At 39.7% G+C, this 19,299-nt stretch overlaps 1 protein-coding gene across 4 annotated transcripts in view; it reads right to left on the reverse strand.

Moving 5' to 3' along the window:
• The window catches only part of MARCHF1 (membrane associated ring-CH-type finger 1), a 145,644-nt gene that overhangs the window by 27,901 nt on the left and 98,444 nt on the right, over positions 1-19,299 (reverse strand). For 3 of the 4 annotated variants that reach the window (XM_044430983.1, XM_044430982.1, XM_044430985.1), the window contains 2 exons: positions 14,578-14,657; positions 136-316 (listed from right to left, as the gene is read on the reverse strand). In XM_044430983.1, the coding sequence (XP_044286918.1) occupies positions 136-316; positions 14,578-14,657 (261 nt within the window). Of the gene's footprint in view, positions 1-135; positions 317-14,577; positions 14,820-19,299 lie in introns of those variants that run through there. The other variant, XM_044430984.1, reaches the window with a different exon arrangement.

Below are 19,299 nucleotides of genomic sequence, written 5' to 3' on the forward strand. Positions count from 1 at the left end.
CACAGTAGGTGCAAATGAACAGCTCAACATGGAGTAACCTATACCAGATGTAACAGTAAATAAAATGACCCAGATTAGACAAGAAACATTAGTTCAGCAGTCCACAGTTGGATGGATTTGATCCTGATTCCATACCTTTCGAAGTGGTTTGAGCTTGGTCTCCATTATAAAGTCATACTTGCAGAGTTCACAGCAACGTGTGTCAGAGCTCTTAATCCACTGGTGCAGGCAGGCCTGATGAACAAAACGCAGAGTTCCTGTGCAACGACATGGTGTGATGAGGGGACTTTCATCATCTCCCTCACAGTGACAGATCCTGACAGGAAGGACAGCAAAAGCCAGTGAGCAACACTAAAGCTTCATTGCACTATCTTCATGCTAAGAGCTGGCATTCAAAGCACCCAAAGGGGCACAGCCCTTGAGATGAGATGCCAGAGATGCATTCCATTTCTCACTTTGTCACTTATTATGTCTCCCACTTTGCCACATTACCCAGGCATGGCATAGTACGAAGCTTCCTCCAGTGCTACTCAGTTTTCCTCATTAAAGCATATCATTTATTTCATTTCTATTTGTCCCCATAGCCAAAGCTCTTAGAAATAACCTCCTTGACACTGTGCATACTAATAGTATGTAGTATGTATATTGGGGATTAAAAAAAAGAGATAAGTACTAAGTCTCATTGATTTTGATGTAAGAAAGTTAGGAGTGGATCACACATAACCCAATATTTTGATGTCACATGAACAAGCATTCAGGAGTTGTATGTTCCCTCCACTCCTGATGCATTTGTGATTTCTTGCTGCCTTTTCTGACTTGCAGTAACAATGTTTAGTTTGCAATTTAGACAAAATGACAAAGTGTGGATTGCTGCAAACCAGAAGAGGTGGAAAGAATTCCTGCACATAAAGGAAGGAAGGAGGTTGTGAACTCACAGTTCCTGTCTGTAGTTTATGCATCAATGTTTTGATGTTACCAATGAACCAGGAGTAACAGTGCAATTCCATGCATGTTAATCCAAAGAAAAATCCACCATGTTCCAAGGGACTTGTGCCCATGTAAAATACTGCAATGTCTTTCTCCCTGATATAAACAATACATAACAGTTCTAAAGTGGATCACTGTACTCACTCTTCTTAATTAAGGTTCACACTTTTAAATATAAAAGAGCAAATAAGTTGCTTGTGAAGAATAAACTTAGAAAACAATTCTTATAGACATGTTTCTGAACAACTTTCCTGAAAAAGATTATTCTGGAAATATAAGAATTCGGGGTATGTAGCAAGTCTTATAATTGTGGTTATTTTCAGTAACAAATGTGCACCAGAAAAAGGACAGAGATAAAATTCCTCAGGTTATTTATATTATCTTTGCCAGTTTATAAATAAAAATAATTTCCCACCAAGTAACCAACAACAAGAACAATAACTTATTGAAATGTATATTTGTAAGGGATATGCCAAATGTTGCAAAGATACTGCACGGAGTAACAATAAAGGCTTCAGATGACAAATAATCTAAAAACGGAATACAGCATAGATGGGCGACCCATGGGACACATGGGAAAAAACTGCAGTAGCAGTACCAGGACACCAATTTTGATTGAGCTTGCTGGGGTAAGGTGCAGTATAAAACTCATCCTCCTCCAGCTCCTGATACAGGCACGATCAAGGTTAACGGTAGCAGTGCAGCAACAACCCGGATCAGGACTGGGGGCAAGCAAGGATAGGCTTTAACCTTACCCACTTCCCAAATACCCTGAAGTAGCTATCACAGAGATCTGCACTGAACAAGCTCCTGCTAGCACCAGCTGAGTGTGTGGCCATTCCCAGAGAAGCCAGGGCCTGCAAAGGGAGCCCAAGCCTCCATGGGCAGGATTAAGCCCACAGGCTGGAGCTTTCCCTTATTTTGTCTATGGTAACTTTAAACAGAAATTAGCTTGAAAATGCTCCTCCTTATTTAAATGCCTTAAAAGAAATTGCTTTGGTCTACATTTTAATTCCAATAAATGGCATATTATTTTAACGTCAATGTCTCTAATTTCTTAGTTACTGTAAACAAGATGCTCACTTTCAAGAAGTGTGCAAATGATTCAAAGATGAATGGCCCCTTCTTTATGTTTAAGGTGTATGCATGAGATTACAGGCATGTTGGTGGAACATGTTTTTACTATATACAAATCTATTTCATGCTGAGCCTGCTATTTAGTTTTATAAAGCAATTCATGTACTTGCTGAATTTGTGAATGGTGTCTCATTGTATCTTGGCCTGAAGTTTCAGGTAATTCTTCAAACTAACAGCATCTGACATGATCTGAATAATCTGCTGATTTCCATTGCAGAGACTCAGCAGAATTAGGAGCCCACAGAAAAAAAGTTAGCTACTGTGTTTCTGCATAATTCCCTCCTCTGGACTTCTCTCCTTCCAATTAGGAAGCAAACCCGGAACAGTGACTGACACAGAAAGAAAGGGAGAAGCCTCCTTGAAAGATGTATTCTTGTACCCACACATTTTTTAAAAAAGAAATTCCTTCAAACATAAAATAAAACACTGTGATTCCAGTATTAAGTTGGAAAAAATGTGCCCCAATTATTGGAAGTGTGGCTTTAATCCTCCCACAGCTGCACAGATTCAACATAAATCTATGGAAGTTGTGCACAAGTTACCATAGATATAATCTAATTACCAGTGTAACAACCATGAATGGACTGATAAAAAAAACCCAGCAACAAAGGGGAGAAGAGATGGGGATGAATGAGTTTCCACATGAGCCAAACAAGCCACACAGTCATTTTCTGGAGAAACTAAATTGCTGGATAAAATAATTTAAGAACGGAAGTTTGCCTGGTGTACTCATGACTGCTCCCACAGATTCTGCCCTTTAAGGCCAAATTGTTCTTCATGGATTTCCTGTCTGGAAATAGTTTCCTTCAGTGTAGGAAACAGCAGAAAGCCCATGTTAGAGCATTGCACAAATCAATCTACATATGGATTTCACCCTATTTCCCACAGAAAAGTGCTTTTTTCCATGCAGGAAATCCCATATTGTGTGAAGCAGCTCTGAATTGGAAAAAAGTAATACAATAGCCATGTGTAAAACAGAAGCACCCCTAGCAGCTTATTAACTCTTGTGAATGTTATTATTTTGTCAGTGCTCCCACAGTACTTTTAAGCTGTACCCCTTGCCAGTTTAGATAAAACTTTTATATCGGTGTAAAATATTACACGAAGAGAGCAACATCATTTTCTTTTTAAATTAAAGCCATTTCCCAAAGGGGAAATACACAGCTTTGTTCATTTTAATTCCAGCTATATATAATTTATTTTACAGACTTCCGTGTTTAAGCCATTGAGTATTTAGACAAATAAACTGGGTACTCAGGAGTCCATTTCAACTACTGTCAGAATTGCTTTAAATTATTTTAAACGCTAAAATATCATCCTAAAATTCCACTGGGATAGACAAATAAAATGACAGAGTCACTTTGAACAGATCACAATGATTCTTCAGCAGAAACACTTAACACAAAACACTGACTGAATTATAAATTAAAAACATGTAATGAGAATACCTAACACTGTGCAACAGAAATAATGTCCAGAGGAAATGATTATGGAAACAACTTTAAATGTATTAAGTGCTCTTGTCTCCAGTTTATTTTTGCTTTGCTTGTAATTTATTTACCCATAAAATGATCGGTTGAGAATGATAGACTTTGCCTAAGGACACTGGGAATTAATGTGTATATGTACGGCATACAGCAAGGAGGAGGAGATTGTGCTTTGAGTCTTCAGACACTGAGCAGCAGGGCTGCAGGTTCTCCTTCTGGTTGGTTCCAGTTAAGAACATTTGACAAATGGCTTGCCTCTCACCCACCAGAAAGATGGCGCGCTCCTTCCAAAGAGTGGAAGGGATACAAAGAAGAATACACCGAACTTGTTGAGGATGATGTCCTGTGTTTTGTGCCTTCATATAGAGTTCCTCAGCTACCACTACTAAAGAGTAAAGGTAGCCTGGGCTGCAGAACCAGTCTGTTACTGCAACCAGTCTATATATATATAAATGCCCTCTTGTGGATAAGGATATGCTATGGTAACCATGAAGATCTATAGATTGCCTCTCCTGTGTTAGTCACATTCCACAGACAGGTTTTTAAGGGCAGAGAAAAAGCATGCTAACAGTCATGCCAGGAATACACATGCCAATATTCATGGCTTCTAGAAACACTTCATGAGGGTACAGGAACATTTTACGGTATTCTGAAATCTTAATAATTCTTCTCTGCCTCATTCTGCAAAACATAGCTCAAGAAAACAGCTGGAGGATAAGAAACAGGTGTATATGCTGGTCCTTGACAGAGTTTCCTCTAGAGTTCTCTTGAACTGCAACAAACCTTTTAATGGGTTTTGTATGTGTACACTTCTATGCTGTGGATCACAACTCTGGTACAGGAATAGTAGCTAAGAGTATACATATCTACTCAGAGGCTAAGTCCCATTGGCTTCATGGGTAAGTGGGTACTGGATTGCAGACTCAACTTTGCTTTCTACAGGGTGTGCTTCACTAAAAAAAGCACTCAACTGTAGCAAGGCTTTTTATGCAAAGTCATTTCTAAACCTAAATTTAAACAAAAAATGAGAGTGTAGACTTGCTGCTTATTTTTAAACTGTGTTTCAGCAGCCCAAGTTTCAGGGTCATTTTCAGATATCAGCACTGAATTTAGAGTATGAGATTCTTAAATCCCATCAGCTCTGATGGTTTCCCTTTCTATAAGCAAGCTGGGAAGGGAGTGCTTCTGAGAATGTTTGCAGAGTATACCTTTCTGGAAGAATGGAATAATCTACTTTGGATGAGGAGTAGGGTTTCTCAGTTAGAAACCAGCACCTGTCATTTTTCGAGTTAATCAGTGTGGCTACAGTGACTAAGCTTAAAACAAACAAAATGGCTGTCAGTTATGCTCTTCAAAAATCTGAGAACAAACATTTGAAAAGCTCATTGCCATATTCTCTGAGACAAAGAACAAAAATGCTTTTTTAAACTGTGAAGCTTCAAGCTTCATCTTGAGTTTCCTCCAAATAGAAAATCCCCAGCATAAAGCAAATGCGAATGTACACTTACTAAAGACAAGGGGAGAAATGTTTAAGGAAAAGAGGGTGGAAAGACAAAGCAAAGCAATTACAGCGTATTACTGCTGACCAAACATTTCACTGAAACACTGTACGGTCTGACAGCTGTGAATCACTTAACTGGAAAGGCTTGCTGACTGGGCTTGCACGAAACATTAAGCCATGGTAGTTTATAAGTCATGTGGTTTAGCATGTCACCTGAACCCAGCCCTCTCCCCATGGGTTGTTTGCATGACACAGCAAATACGCCACATTGCACCTTTGTGCACTATATTTTTAACTATTTTTAAAATGTGGGGTAAAGCTAGGAAACACCCTTTGCAACAGAATCACCAGGTTTTTAAGGGAATGTTCATGTAGCTCTGAGCTGCCCTCATCTTCCCAAGTGTGGATAAAACAAAGGTACATGGCCACCCTAAAACAAATAAAAAACAATCCGAGAACTTGTGAAAAAGAATGCTTTGTGGGACACATCCTCAATTCATCCACCTTGCTAACAGGATCCCTTGGAATTTTGGGGAATGCTAGAAAGTCTCATGTGTTTTGTGGGCTTTGCAATTTACCTTGAGTGGATAGCATAACAGATTGAGTCTTTCCTTGGCATGTGTAACCCCTTTACTCTGCAGCCCACCACCAGAATATTTCAAGTGACAATCTTTCCAAGCGAAAAACTTCAGCAAGACATCTTGAATTATCTGAAACATCATAATAGCTAAAAGCTGAAGGAACTGCTTGAGGCAAAGGGAAACTGCTTGCTATATAGTCCATTGTTCTAAGTGGCTGGATGGAGTGAAAGCTGGGAAATTTGCCTAAAAGAAAGGCCACTGGCTGCAGTTTTAACAATAAATTGTAAGTGCGGAGAAGTGTGGTTTATCACTGACAGACACTGCGCTTGTGGACACTGCCTGATCATTCTCACCTGGTTCCTCCCAGCAGTGGGAGTGGTGCAAGAAAGCAGCAACTAGCAAGACTTGTCGCTCCCCTAGACAAACAGGGAAACCACCTCCAAACCTTAGCTACAGTCTTCCTAGAAAAGCAACAAACCAGGAGTCTTGATTTGGATATACAGTAACAGGACAATCCCTTCCTTGTTTTTAGTGGGTTTAGCTGCTCTTGCTGCCAGAAGGAGATGAGTGGCAGTGATGACTGGACAGTATACATGTGCATTCTTGGCACATATGGCTTATATCCAAATAGAGAAACAGAAAGCTTATTTAATTGGCAAAGACTTTTAAATATCAGGACTTGTGACTAATTTCCTTAATAAACATCAAATTTGTGCCTACTGATGGTGTCAACCCCATGCCTATGCAACAGGAACCAAGCTATTAAGAGTCTACAAGGTACAGTGGGGGGTTTGTTTGTTTTGTTTTAGCTTTGGTTTTTCGGTTGGCAGTGTTTAACAGTAGTAACCCACAGGTTTATCTGAGGATTCTATTAGACACTGTGGTAGCAAGTTCCATAGATCAAAGCCATTTGTTTGAGAGAGTGGAGATTCAATGGGCTAGCAATACAGTTACTTCATATTCCTGTTCTGCCTATTTGACTGATGTACTTACTACACAGGAAAGCAGACAATTCAGACTAGATGTTCTGAAGAATGGAAGTTATGAATCTCCATAAAGCAGAGTCAAGCAAGATAGTAGACGGACTCATGTACAGTAGCCTGAAATGCCCTCCCCCCTTAATTAAACCACTTCACTGTGACACAATAGATTTGCATTCACAAAGTACACAGTTCTGTTTGAACAGTCTTTTGCACTACATGGAAGGCTTTTATCCCTCTCATGTGGTTCCTAGAACAGTAAGTCTGCAGAATATCAGAGCAACCCAATAAAAGTAGATGGAGTTGCACTGGGGTGTCAAATAATGTCAACAGAATTTCTGGCCTACTTCCAACCTCCAGAATTTGAAACATATTCCATGCTGTCTTGGCTCCTCTCTACTGGAGAGCTGCTATAAACTGTGCTTTGACTTGGCGAACATATGACCAGATATATCCAGAGTAGTTATCTGGAACAGTGCCCTAAATTACCTCTCTAACCTTGTTAAAACTCAAGTAGGGTAGCCCCTGTCCAGAACCAGAGCTTGGCTCCTCCATTCTGTCCCCAGCTTCTAACAGTAACAACAGCATTGCTTAAAGGTAAATTGTGTGCAGTCAATTCCTTACTAACTACTGAACAGCAGCGAGCTGGTGTGGTGAGGGTAGTAAGAGCACTGGACTGGGACTCAGGAGATCTGGGTTTTAGTTCCCAAAGGCCACAAAGCTCACTGGGCGACTTCGGGCCAGTCACTGATGCTCTGCCTAAATTACCTCACAAGCTTCTTGTAAGGTTTAAATGAAGACAAGAATTAAGTAAGCCACCTTGGTTCCTTGCAGGAAAAAGGTGGTGTTTAAATGCATTAAATAAATAGTAAGAGGCAACTGTAAACAGATGTGGCACTAGTGTCGTACATTTTGAATCCAGCATTCTTTCCACACTCACACAACTTAATTGATTAGTTCCCGTGAAAAGCAAGAGGAAGCAGATGCAATGTCAGTGTTGCCAGAGCTCTGTTTTTAAATAAACTCCTGACACTTCACTACCTTTTGAAAAAGCCTGTACCCTTTACAGGCTTGGTATGCAAGTTAAATCATCTGATGTTCAAACTAAGCTGCATAGCACATATTCCCATCTCTTTTCTCAACAAGTATTTTATTGCCTGTTTATTTCTTCTCAAAGGAAATTATGACTATCAGAAAACAGACTACAAATTGACTTTTGATTCAATGCAGGCATGTAGCTTCCCTAATAGCAAAACAGGTAAGCCTGATTTTAGCTGAATCAGCATCATTGAGTCATAAATCTTTCTCTTATTTGTTCTCTGATAATTTAACAAATAAAATAACTTACTGGTGATAAAAATTAACATGCTGCAGATTTTCCAGCATTTTCTCTATATATGCTTACTACCTCCTGAGGCGATACATAGAGGGATGATTAAAAGAAATATATCTTGTCCTGGACAGCTCATCTTGGGTGCCAGCATGCAAGAATGGCAGAGCAGTTCTCACAGCCTGAGAATTATCTCTGTTTGAAATGAACCGATGGACCTTAACCCAGTCACAAAGCTGTGTCAGTTCTTTGATATTCTGAAGAGTTGAGTGTGATGAAATGACAGGGCTGATTAATACAAGGCTACCAGTGGAAGACTTGTAAAAAATAGATGGAGCACAGATAAGAATGCTTCTTTGAACTTATTCTGTGGCATCAATGGTCTCAAAGAGGGTAAGATTTATTCCACTACTGCTGTGCTGGCTAAATGTCATCCAGTAGGGTTGTTTGGGGTTGTTAAAAGTCTCTTTGGTGTAGCCTCTGGACATAACAGCTTGAACCCTTTAAGGCTCACTGTGTCCAATTTCCTGTTCATTTCGCAGATAAAGTCAAGTCATGGCAATGGATGCTATTGTTCTGACAGAGTTTGGGAAAGATGGGGCTAGCACACAATCTAGTCTGTGCAACCTATGAACAAGAACAAGCTCCTTGGAAGATTAACACATACTCTTTAAACTGTGCCCCGTGTCATCTTCAATTGTCTATTGACTCTGCTATGTGTCAACTCTACAGTGGGGACTGTTATAGCTAGAAGCAGTGACATTAGTGAATTGCTTCAAGAGTTTCATCTTCCCTCAGGGGTGCATAGGTCCCCTTCTTTATAGTAATTTCAGATTGGGTATAAAGTGTATCTTTTCCATAAAGCTTTTGCCTTGGTTGGTTTATCAGCATTCTCTGGCACTCTTTTTTAAAAAATAAAGTGATATTTAATTTAACCATACCATGTAAGACTTGGAAAAGCAGCTAATAAGTGTTTTAACATATTTCAGCTTCCATGTTTGTGGAACTTGCAGGGTTGATTGATTAAAGATTCCGATTTCGTAATCCATATATTCCCTGAATGGGTATGTAGATACATAGAGCCTTAATATAATCACAATCCAAAAATTCTGACCATGCAGGTCCCATACCTTTTGCATTAAAAAATCTACACTTAGAAGCAGAATTTTTTTAAATTGCCCTAAACTTTCCATAAACTAATACTATAGTTAACTGGTTACAACAGAAATTCCCTATGTGACAGAAAATGAAAGTTCATCTGTTTGGTTTGACTGTATTAATATTTAGTTAATTAACTAATTCATTAGTTGATTAATTAATTTAGTTTGCATCATAATAAATAAAAGACACATGATTAATTTTGTCATGGTTTATGTTATTTGGCCTCAAAATTTGTCTCTGTTTAGTTAGGACACAATCCAATAAGGAAGTAACTCTCCAAACTCAGAGTAGTACAGGGAAATTTTGCTGAGTGGGAAAAGCATGGAGGCAAATCTTACCTTTCTGCTCCTCCTGCCCTACAAAGCACTAGATGGTTTTTGTCAGTCTAAATATGGTGTGTTTGGGAGGAGAGAAAAGTAGTCTGAAGCATCGATGGAATATGTTATAACTTCGTGGTGCTGATCTCCTACTCTTTCATCCTCCAAAGTGCCCCCCTGGCCTGAGTTGTCTTTTATAATCCTGGAGAAGCAGCTGATGTGCTTCTTTTGCATTTTCAACACTGCAGTTGTTTTCTGACAATGAAGCTAAGGCTCCAAAAAATCCTATGGTCCTTTAGATGCTCTGGGAGCTGCAGAGTCACTCTGTGAGTTTCTTTGCACAGAAATTTATGGATTCAGTTTTAAAAGATAATTGCCTGTATCCAAACTTGCTCTTGTCTGAGTGGAAAGGCACTTAAATAGTTCAGTGAGTTCCCTCCAAATTTTTGCCGATTGTCTCCAGAGGGTGCTGAAGCTCTCAAACGTTGCCTTTCAGGAAACAAGTTACTTTATCAGGGAGACAGGAATCATGAATAGAACTCCGAGAACATAGGGTCAAAGACTATGCATGTAGACCTTAGCATGTTTATATTACATTCTGATTCTATTTTAAAGTAAGTAATAATATTTAGGAATCTGAACTAAACATAATTCATTTACATCAAAATTACTTTTTAAATGTTATCAGTTAGAAAAATGGGCATCCTTGGTTATCTGTGTCTTTAACTTTGACTGTGTCATCTTCCATTCAGACTTTGATATGCCATGGATATGACTCCTGCTGACAATGTGAAATGGCCATGAGTTGAAAGCTGTAAGTTTTTAAAAGGCTCCAAATGCCCCTTCTAAGTTCGGGGGGAATCTTGGACAAGGTCCCTGAATAGGCCTACCTCTTCTTTGCTATTGTCTATTTGCTTGCCCTCTTCCTTTGCCCAGTCTATGTAGAACAGCGCTAGGTGAACAGGGGCAGCTGCTCCATCTTGCCCCTCTTCTCACTGCCTGAATGCTTGAGTGGGTCTAGAAAAGAATAAATCTATACCTATAATCATTTTACAGGAAAGGATCTCTTCTATTCTCACCCATTAATTCACTTCACAGGAAAGTCAGCATTTTATAGGCAATGGGTGCTATTTCAACTTTTACAAAAACTGCATCTGTTTTAGTACCTTCTTAACCCCTTTTAGAGTACAGGCAGTCCCCAAGGTATGAACATCCGAGTTGCAAGCAAACTGTACTTATGAAAAACTGCCATAAAGCCTTTCAAAAATTACTGCAGTAATCAGACTCAGTGTCCAGGAGTGCCTTTTTCCAGCTATGGTGGTTTTTCCAGCTCTACCCCTACCTAGACAGGAGGAACCTACAGATAGTTATCCTTGCTCTGATAACTTTCAAAGTAGATTATTGTAATGTACTCTACGTGGGGCTGCCGTTGAGGATGGTCCGGCAATTGCAAGTGATACAAAACTGGTATTGGGCTGCTCTGTTGGTGACTGGCACTCCTAAAATGGCCCATATAACACAGATTCTGAAAGAATTACATTGGTTACCAGTTGTGACCTGGGCCCATTTCAAGGTGCTTGTTTTGATGTATAAAGCCCTAAACAGCTTGGGGCCCGGCTTCTAGATTGAGAGGTATTACTGTCACTCTATACTACTCTGGTGCCCACAGCTGGAGTATTGTGTTCAGTTCTGAGCTCCTCATTACAGGAAGGATATAGTTGGAATTGGTGCAGTGTACGGCCACAGGGATGGTGGCCGGATTGCAGGGGAAGCCATATGAGGTGAGACTGAGGGAACTGAGTCTTTTCAGCCTGGAGAAGAGGAGACTCCGAGGGGATCTGTTGGCGACATACAGGTACATGAGGGGATATCACACAGAGGTGGATAGAGATATGTTTTCTCCTGTGGAGGAGGGTAGGGCGCATTCCAATGGAGCAAAGCGCAGTGAACCAAGGTTCAATTTGGATGCCAGGGAGTGCTTCCTAACAGTTAGGACACCTAGGGTATGAGATGGGATTCCACAGGAGGTGGTTGGAGCCCATCAGTGAGGGTGTTCAAGGACAGGTTGGACATGCACATGGTAGCCATGTCATGAGCAGAGTCAGCTGGAGCTGGGGTCAGACTAGATGGCCAAGGAGGTCCATTCTGACTTTCTCTGTTTCTATGTTTCTGTCTGAAGGACTATCTACACCCATACATGCCTATCCACCCCCTAAGATCAGCACAGGAGGCCCTTCTGCAAGAGCCACCCCTCAGGGAGGTGAGAGGGGTGGCAAATACTGCTGCTGCTCATCGCTGGAACTCCCTCCCTAGGGAAATTAGCCTGGCACCATCGTTATTTTCTTTCCAGCACCAGAGAAGATACATCTTATAATAATAACAATAACAATAATAATACTTAGCCCTGTGCTACCAATTTTTAAATTATTATGTGGTAGGCCTGGTTACATGTTAGCTATATGGTCTATTCACTAACATTTGATGGAATTAATGAATTCAAAACTCATTTCAGTGCTCTAAAGGAGTACAGGAGTCTTAGGTCAATAAAGAAGCCAAATCTATCATCAGAAAACCCCAACAACAACTACATTTTCTGATATTTTATTCTTTGCAGGCACTTCTTCTCTGTATCAATAATATGTATGAGAACATACTATTTTCACCCCAAAGTTATAGCGTGACATTGTCATAGTTTTGAGCAGGGAAAAAATCTATAGCATTCAGATACACATATGTTCTGTTTACCAATTTAATGTTCCAGTATTAGATTGAAAAGAGCCTACTTTGATTGTTTCTCCAGGGAAACACTCTACTTTAATGAATCAAGGAAGGTTTCTTGCCACCATTATAGCCTAACATTAAATATTTATAGAATGTATGTATATAATCTATTATCATACATTTATATGAGAGCTGTTGCATGAAGGGGGCCAGAATTAAATCCAGGAAAACCAATTAATCCATTTGTATGATATGCAGCAGAATGAACATAACAAATAACTTTTTCTGGGTATCAGTTTAATCCTTCATTTCCTGATACTAGTAATTAATTAATGCAAAGAAACAAGACTAGGTTGTATGGTAAGCTTGCCTGACACTGTACAAAAGGCCACTAATTCATGTTATGAAATACATCATACAAGGGCAAAACTGGAAACAAGTAAGTTTATTTGTTCCATAGTTGCGCAATGTGTGTCCTGGCAATCAAAGCACAGCTTGCAAACGCTGTATTAGGGCCCACTGGGTGCTCAACATCTTCTCTGTTTCTGGCAATGCCAGACAGTCAGCAAAAACAGGATGTTAATTAAGCAATGGGTGGGTTGTCACAAATGTTAATAAGCTACATTTTTTACTTAACCCACCAAGCTGCACAGGACTGATCTATTCCAAAAGAGCACAGATTTTCCACTCCAACACATTCTTAACAGATGAGGCCATGTTACAGAGGCTATGTACATTCTTCAGAGTGTACTGTGCCATAAAACAGATAGCAGGAAGCATGATACACATGACAGTTCCTGTTGGGCAAAGAACACATTTAAGGAAGATACACTGGGGTGGGGGTGGGGGTTGCAAACACAAAAAACACCACACAAGTAACCAAGGAAGACTTTTGGTTCACTGCAGCACTTAGCAGATGGTACTATTCAACATTAGATATAACTTGTTGGCCTAAATCGAGGAAAGTGGGCATCATGTGTAGTTTATGTACAGTATTACCACCACAAGAATGCAAGCCTTTCAAAATGACAGTATTCTCCTGCATAGAGCATTCCTCATTTTTGTTAAAAAAATGATTTAGTGATCGTGAGAGGCTTTTATATCTAACTGCCACATGACTCATTTCAAATAACCCACCATCAAGTCTTAGGTACTTGTTCTGATTTCAGTATTTAAGTCTAAATCAAACCCAAACTGTCTGCTGCTGTTTAGCTACCGAGCATGATTATACATATCTAGAGTTGAATTAGCAGCATGAATCAGGGAGGAAGCGGGACAACAACCTCCACTCTGTAATTCATGGCAGTTGGCAATTTCTTTTGTATTAGAGACAAACCTGCACACTTCGCAATCATCAGACAAGTAATCGTAAAACACAGGCGGTTTCTGAGCGGCAAAGGTCACAGCAGGTGCTCCATTTTCTGGAACTGACAGAGCTTCACTTCCTGAGCCTCTTTCTGAACTGCTTTCTTCTTTGCTAGCTTTGCCTTGCCTAACGCAAGCTGAAGGCTCAGCACTTTCGTGGCTGCACTTGCCCTGACGTTTTCCATATTGTCTCAAGGAGCTCTTTGCTTCTACAGAAGACACAGAAGATAGCGGGGGGCAGGTTTCTATACACTTTGAAAGCCTTCTCCTACGGTGATTTAGAGTGTGGCCTCCAGGCACAGCATTTTCTTCTTGCTTCTTTTCCCCATTTGGGACCATAGGGACAAGTTCAATGACATCCTTACTGGAATACCCATCTGGCTGAGTGTTTGAAGCATTTTGTCTTCTCATTCTTCTGGGCATTTTGGCTCTCTCTTTCTTTCTAATCAGGGCCCAGTGATTCTCATCTGAAGATGATGAATCGGATGATACCTTGTGCAAGGCATTCCATCTAGGGTTTGTAATCTTGGGGTGCACCTTGCCAACCTTCTCTTTCCTTTGCTTTTCTGTATGCTCATCATTTTCCTCAGCCTCCTTCCTCCGCCTAACCCTTCGCTTCACTTGTTTCTTAACAGGTTCTTTACTAGCAGGACTCAGCATCATAACAGGGGTTGATTTTTCAAAGTTATCTTCTGATATGTCATGCAAGGTGGGAGATCTGAACAAAGCAGCAAGCAAAGGAGATGGATGGAAAATGATGAAACAGAGAAAGAGAGAGAAAGCAATAAAATAAATAAGAAATATTGAAATGAAGACAAAATTAATTGTGATTTTTAAATAGGAAAACAAGGAATAGGCCATAAAATGACACTGAATGTGACAAACGAAAACTAGGTATGAATGTAAAAGCATGAAGGGCATTAGGCAAAAGCAAGATCTGCAGAGCATTAGATTAAAAAAAGAAAAACACTATATATCAGACAGATTAGGAACGCTCATTTAGCACATACCTACAGATGTCCTGAGTAGAAGGGCAGACAGATAACCGTGACTGGCTCCTTGGAGCAGTCCCTGTGGTAGGACTGCTTGCCTGTAGAAAGAAATTAGATAATTTGGAATCGCTATCCAAAAAGTAGAGCATAGATATTTTACCACTTTTCCACATGATTAAAATAAAAGTTAACTTGTGCAGCTATTCACAATCTTTCCACATATGCACAGCTTTTAAAATACAGGAAGCTGCTGCAAAAGCAAAACCCTTTTGAGGAACTAAATGTGCTCCAAAGGCTAGTGGAACGTCACATACTTGCTTTGTTTTTTGAGGAACAAGCTTTCAGTATTTACATTTTCACTTTGCGGCTAGGTCTACTTGCAAGTATGTGAAGGAAACAGCAGCTGTTAAAACTCAATAATGACAAAGCTTCTTATCACAGCAAACTGTGCTGCACTGCACTGCTATTGTGTGGGCTGAGTAAGGTCTGAGGCAAAATACTCACACCTCAACAGTGTGGGGAGACCATAAGCAATGTGAATATTGAAGCCTATTTTAAAAATGTACCACCAAGGCAATCCAGTTGACTTCCAGAAATTGAATGAACGTGAAATTGATGAGCCTCTGAAGGCCTAAAGTTCACACAGCAGCTCTACAACCTACTATTGGCTCAAAAACTTGGAACAAAAGATTTCCATTGTGTGGGGACCATGATAAGCAATCTCAGTAATTTGCAGACTAGCTTGGGAGAGCAAAGTGCACTTTGACTGGTAAACAAGACTGTTTCACTGGCTAGAAATTTACTGGAAATATTGTTTTTCACAAAAACAAGGCAAGCTCTGTAGTTAACAGAACTGTTAATAACCATGGTATTTATTGTATGCATATAATAAATAAACGTATGTATACATCACTCTCAGAGCTTTGAAATTAACTATGGTCCTTCCTGGTATAGCTCTTCAGACTGATTAGTGTGATGAACTAGGATACAGAATTGCAGATTGATACATAACTGTTCCTTTGGACATCATGAATGCCTTTAGCATTAAGATAAGTTTCTGAAGCAAGCATCTTGATTCTATGTGGAAAATATGGATCAGTTAAGCATGATAAAGTTATTTCACTGAAAGTTCTTCAACAAAGGAAACAGTGAATATTCTCTGTAACAGTAATGATAGCATATAATGCATGGATTTTGTACGTGTGATGTACATGTTACAAGTTACACCCTCCAAGTGAGTGTTTTCATGTTCAAATCATGCTAAAGAGGATATAAAGGATCACTTTAAGTAGAAAACATATATGAAGAAAAGAAAGCTGGTATCACAGAGAAGGAAGTTCTCTAGCTTTCTTCCTCTTAATACTCAATTTTAATATTTAAAAAAAATCTGATTATTTTAGGAAAAACTCACCAAAATTGTAAGTACTGAACAAACTTGTTAAGAAAATCAAATGGAATTTTGGCACCAGCTTTGGACATTGGCCAATCCAGCCACAATATTTACAACAGATGATATCAACAATATTGACTAGAAAGATTTTGGACACTTTCCTCAACTTCTCCTAGCATGTTATAATGAACTATATGTGCCAATACAATAATAGCAATCTTCTTTTATAAACAAGATGCATATGAATCATCAGCTTTCTCCCCTTATTGCTGATGTAAATATCTATACATCATATCTCCAGTCACATCATTTGAGCTCCACCAAATTAAGTGGATGCAACTTTTGATGCAAATGGAGAAATGTATTTATATACAGTGCTGCTAAGTATGGCTACTGTGGCGTAGATCCTTCAGGCTGCAATTGTATACATACTTACCTAGGAGTAAGTCCAACTGAAGTCAGTGGCACATACTTCTAAGCAGAGATGCATATGATTGCACTGTTAGTAGTTGGATCCATTCACAAATATTAGTAACCCTCTCAGTAAAAGGAGTGCAATTTTATATTGAACCATCCTGAAAGGTTTTGGAACTTGCATTATTCTCCAAAAGTCTAAATGAGACATGCAACTTTATTACTTTTAATTGCAATATGCAATGCATTTCTTGCATGTGATAATTCTATAAAGATATAAACCACAGATATTTCACTTTCTCAGACAGATGTATCACATCAAAGATTGTGCAGTACAATGTAAAATTAAGGCATGCATTGGGAAGAAATAACATAAATATGAGCTTTTCTTCATATACAAACATTAAACATTTCTGCATGGAGAACCAGAAAATCAGATTAGAAAAGGGAAGTCGAATGCTGCAGATCCTGGGAACGGCTGGTGTATGTGGTGCAGGCTACATTCTTTCCTCTCTCAACATCTGTGATCAGCTGTGGTGTGACTCATATGGAAGTTAGACATGTGCATCTAGACAATGTTTCTATATATGCATTAAAAAGGTAAAGGTTTCCCCTTGACATTAAGTCCAGTCATGCCTGACTCTAGGGGGCGGTGCTCATCTCTGTTTCCTAGCATTAGGGTTTTCAATTTTTAAGAATTCAAAGTAAAAATGACCCAATTCATGTCTCCCCTCCCAAGTATCTGTAAATTGGGAGTTTTTTGGTCCACCGATTTTTGCAGTTATCCTAATAAATATAATAATATGGTTCTTGGCTATTTACACATATATGGGTTTTTTGCCCATGAAAATGTAGACATCTACTGTATTTTAATTCTTGCAAATGCAACACACACACACACACACACACACACACACCAACAATAACAACTCTTTTCTACATGTTTACAGTATCAGTGTTATCCTAAATTTCCTTAGGGACAGTGCAGTATAGTAACTGCAGTATAGTCACAATATGTATTTTGAAAGAAACTTTTTAAAAGAGTTGATTTCAGTGGGATGGCATCATGGGTGCAAAATTGAACTGGTGTAATAGAATTTTGATTCATCCAACTCCAACACCAAAGAAACACCAAAGAGAAGAGACTAGCAAGTTCTTAGCTAGCGGTTCTAATGAGTACACTTGTGTCATTTGTATCAAAATCTAACCCATAGCTGGACACTGCCTCTCCATTTACTAGTAGAGAACAACTACACTTGACTTATTTCCCAAGAATACCTCCATTCTAAAATGGTTGCCTCATTTCCTGCTCATCTGACTGTGTGTCTTTTTCTATATCACACACAACTTTCTAAAATTACATAATACCGGTTAGTATAACACTATAAGTCTGAAAATGCTAGAAAATGTTTAAGACATTATTTATCTGATCCAGAAAATGTGACACTGTACATGAATATGCACTAAGGAGTTGTTGAAATCCTTTTCTGGCATTCTGGCATTTTCCAGGCATTCTGCAATGAGCTGCAAATGCCTAGAAGCCTAGCATTTCAAGACCACCTAACAGAAAACTGTAACTCCAGTGTTTGCAGCCAAGAGAAGCTGATTGTATAGTGCTATTTTATCATGGTCTTACTATGAGAACATCATACCAGGATAACCTGGTTAGCCAGGTGGGTATACATGCTAAATGCCAACCTAGCTTTAGCACCACTAAAATAAATAATGATATAAGATGTAGGGAACCTTTTTGGCCTTACAGCCAAATTCCAAACAAAAGGTTTCATGGGCCATATTCCAATAGTGAGCAGGAGGCAGGGTCAAATTTCAAAATGAGTGGGACCCATAACAGTTTAAATATTTTTCTACCTAGCATACAAAGCACAACTCTGTTCTGTGCAAGCCTAATGAGGAACAAGCCACAGAAACAGACTTACAGGGAACAAGCTTTTGGTTTACAAACTTCCTCCTTGCAGGACTAACTTAAATATAAGTACCCAAGCGGACAATAGGCAACTGTAAATGACACAATGTTGGCTGATGCAATGGGCTTTCCTACTGCCATACTACATTCTGTCCCCTGTTCTTTATATGCCTTTTAACTGCAGTAATATTGAAAGAAAATGGCATTTTAAGTTTAAAATCCTTTCAGTCTCCTCATTGTTCAGAGATTAGCAGGTTTTCCTGATGTCCTCCTTCAAGACTCGACAAGAATATCCCAGCTCTTATCTTCAATAAATTCTTAGCAGTAATCGAAGATATGAGTCAGGGTTTCCTGAACAGTGTTGAAGGGAGAGGGAGTATGTTTGAATCAGGCCTCTGGGGCAACGGTGCCCATTCCTGGCCATAGAAAATTCCCATATGGCCATAGAAAATTAGGCCCAACAAAACTGTAATATGCATAAAAGCCTGCTAGGAACTAAGAAGGATAAATTAGTATTTCTCTACAGCATATATGCCCACATGTTGTAGGGCAAGTAATTATGAAACTTGCACCAGAACAAATTACTTTATACTCTCCCTTTCCTTCCTATATCAAATTTTAATGGACAGGAGTATACAATTTAAGTAGCAAAGTTCTATTCTCTCAACATCTTAGAAGCTCCATTGTCTAAAGCAGGGGTCCTCAAACTTTTTGAACAGGGGGCTAGTTGAAAGGCTGCGGTGACCGTAGCGGGCCAGTGAGGTGGGGGTGCCTGGGGGCGCGGGCCAGTGAGGTGCTGCTGGGCGTGCGCAAGGCGGCATGCTCGCTCGGAGATCTCCCAGCAAATTCAAAACCATCTCCGAGCGAGCGAGCGAGCGAGCCACCACCACCCCTCCCAAGCTGCGAGGCAGTGGCGAGCGTGCGCATACGGGAGGCAGGTGGCAGCGGCGGCTTGCAAGCCACCACCTCCCCACCCGTGCAGCAAGTGTGTGTGTGGGCGGGGAACAGCGGT

This window comes from Varanus komodoensis, unplaced genomic scaffold (assembly GCF_004798865.1).
Source record: "Varanus komodoensis strain SLA01 unplaced genomic scaffold, ASM479886v1 scaffold21, whole genome shotgun sequence".
NCBI classification, from domain to species: Eukaryota; Metazoa; Chordata; class Lepidosauria; order Squamata; family Varanidae; genus Varanus; species Varanus komodoensis.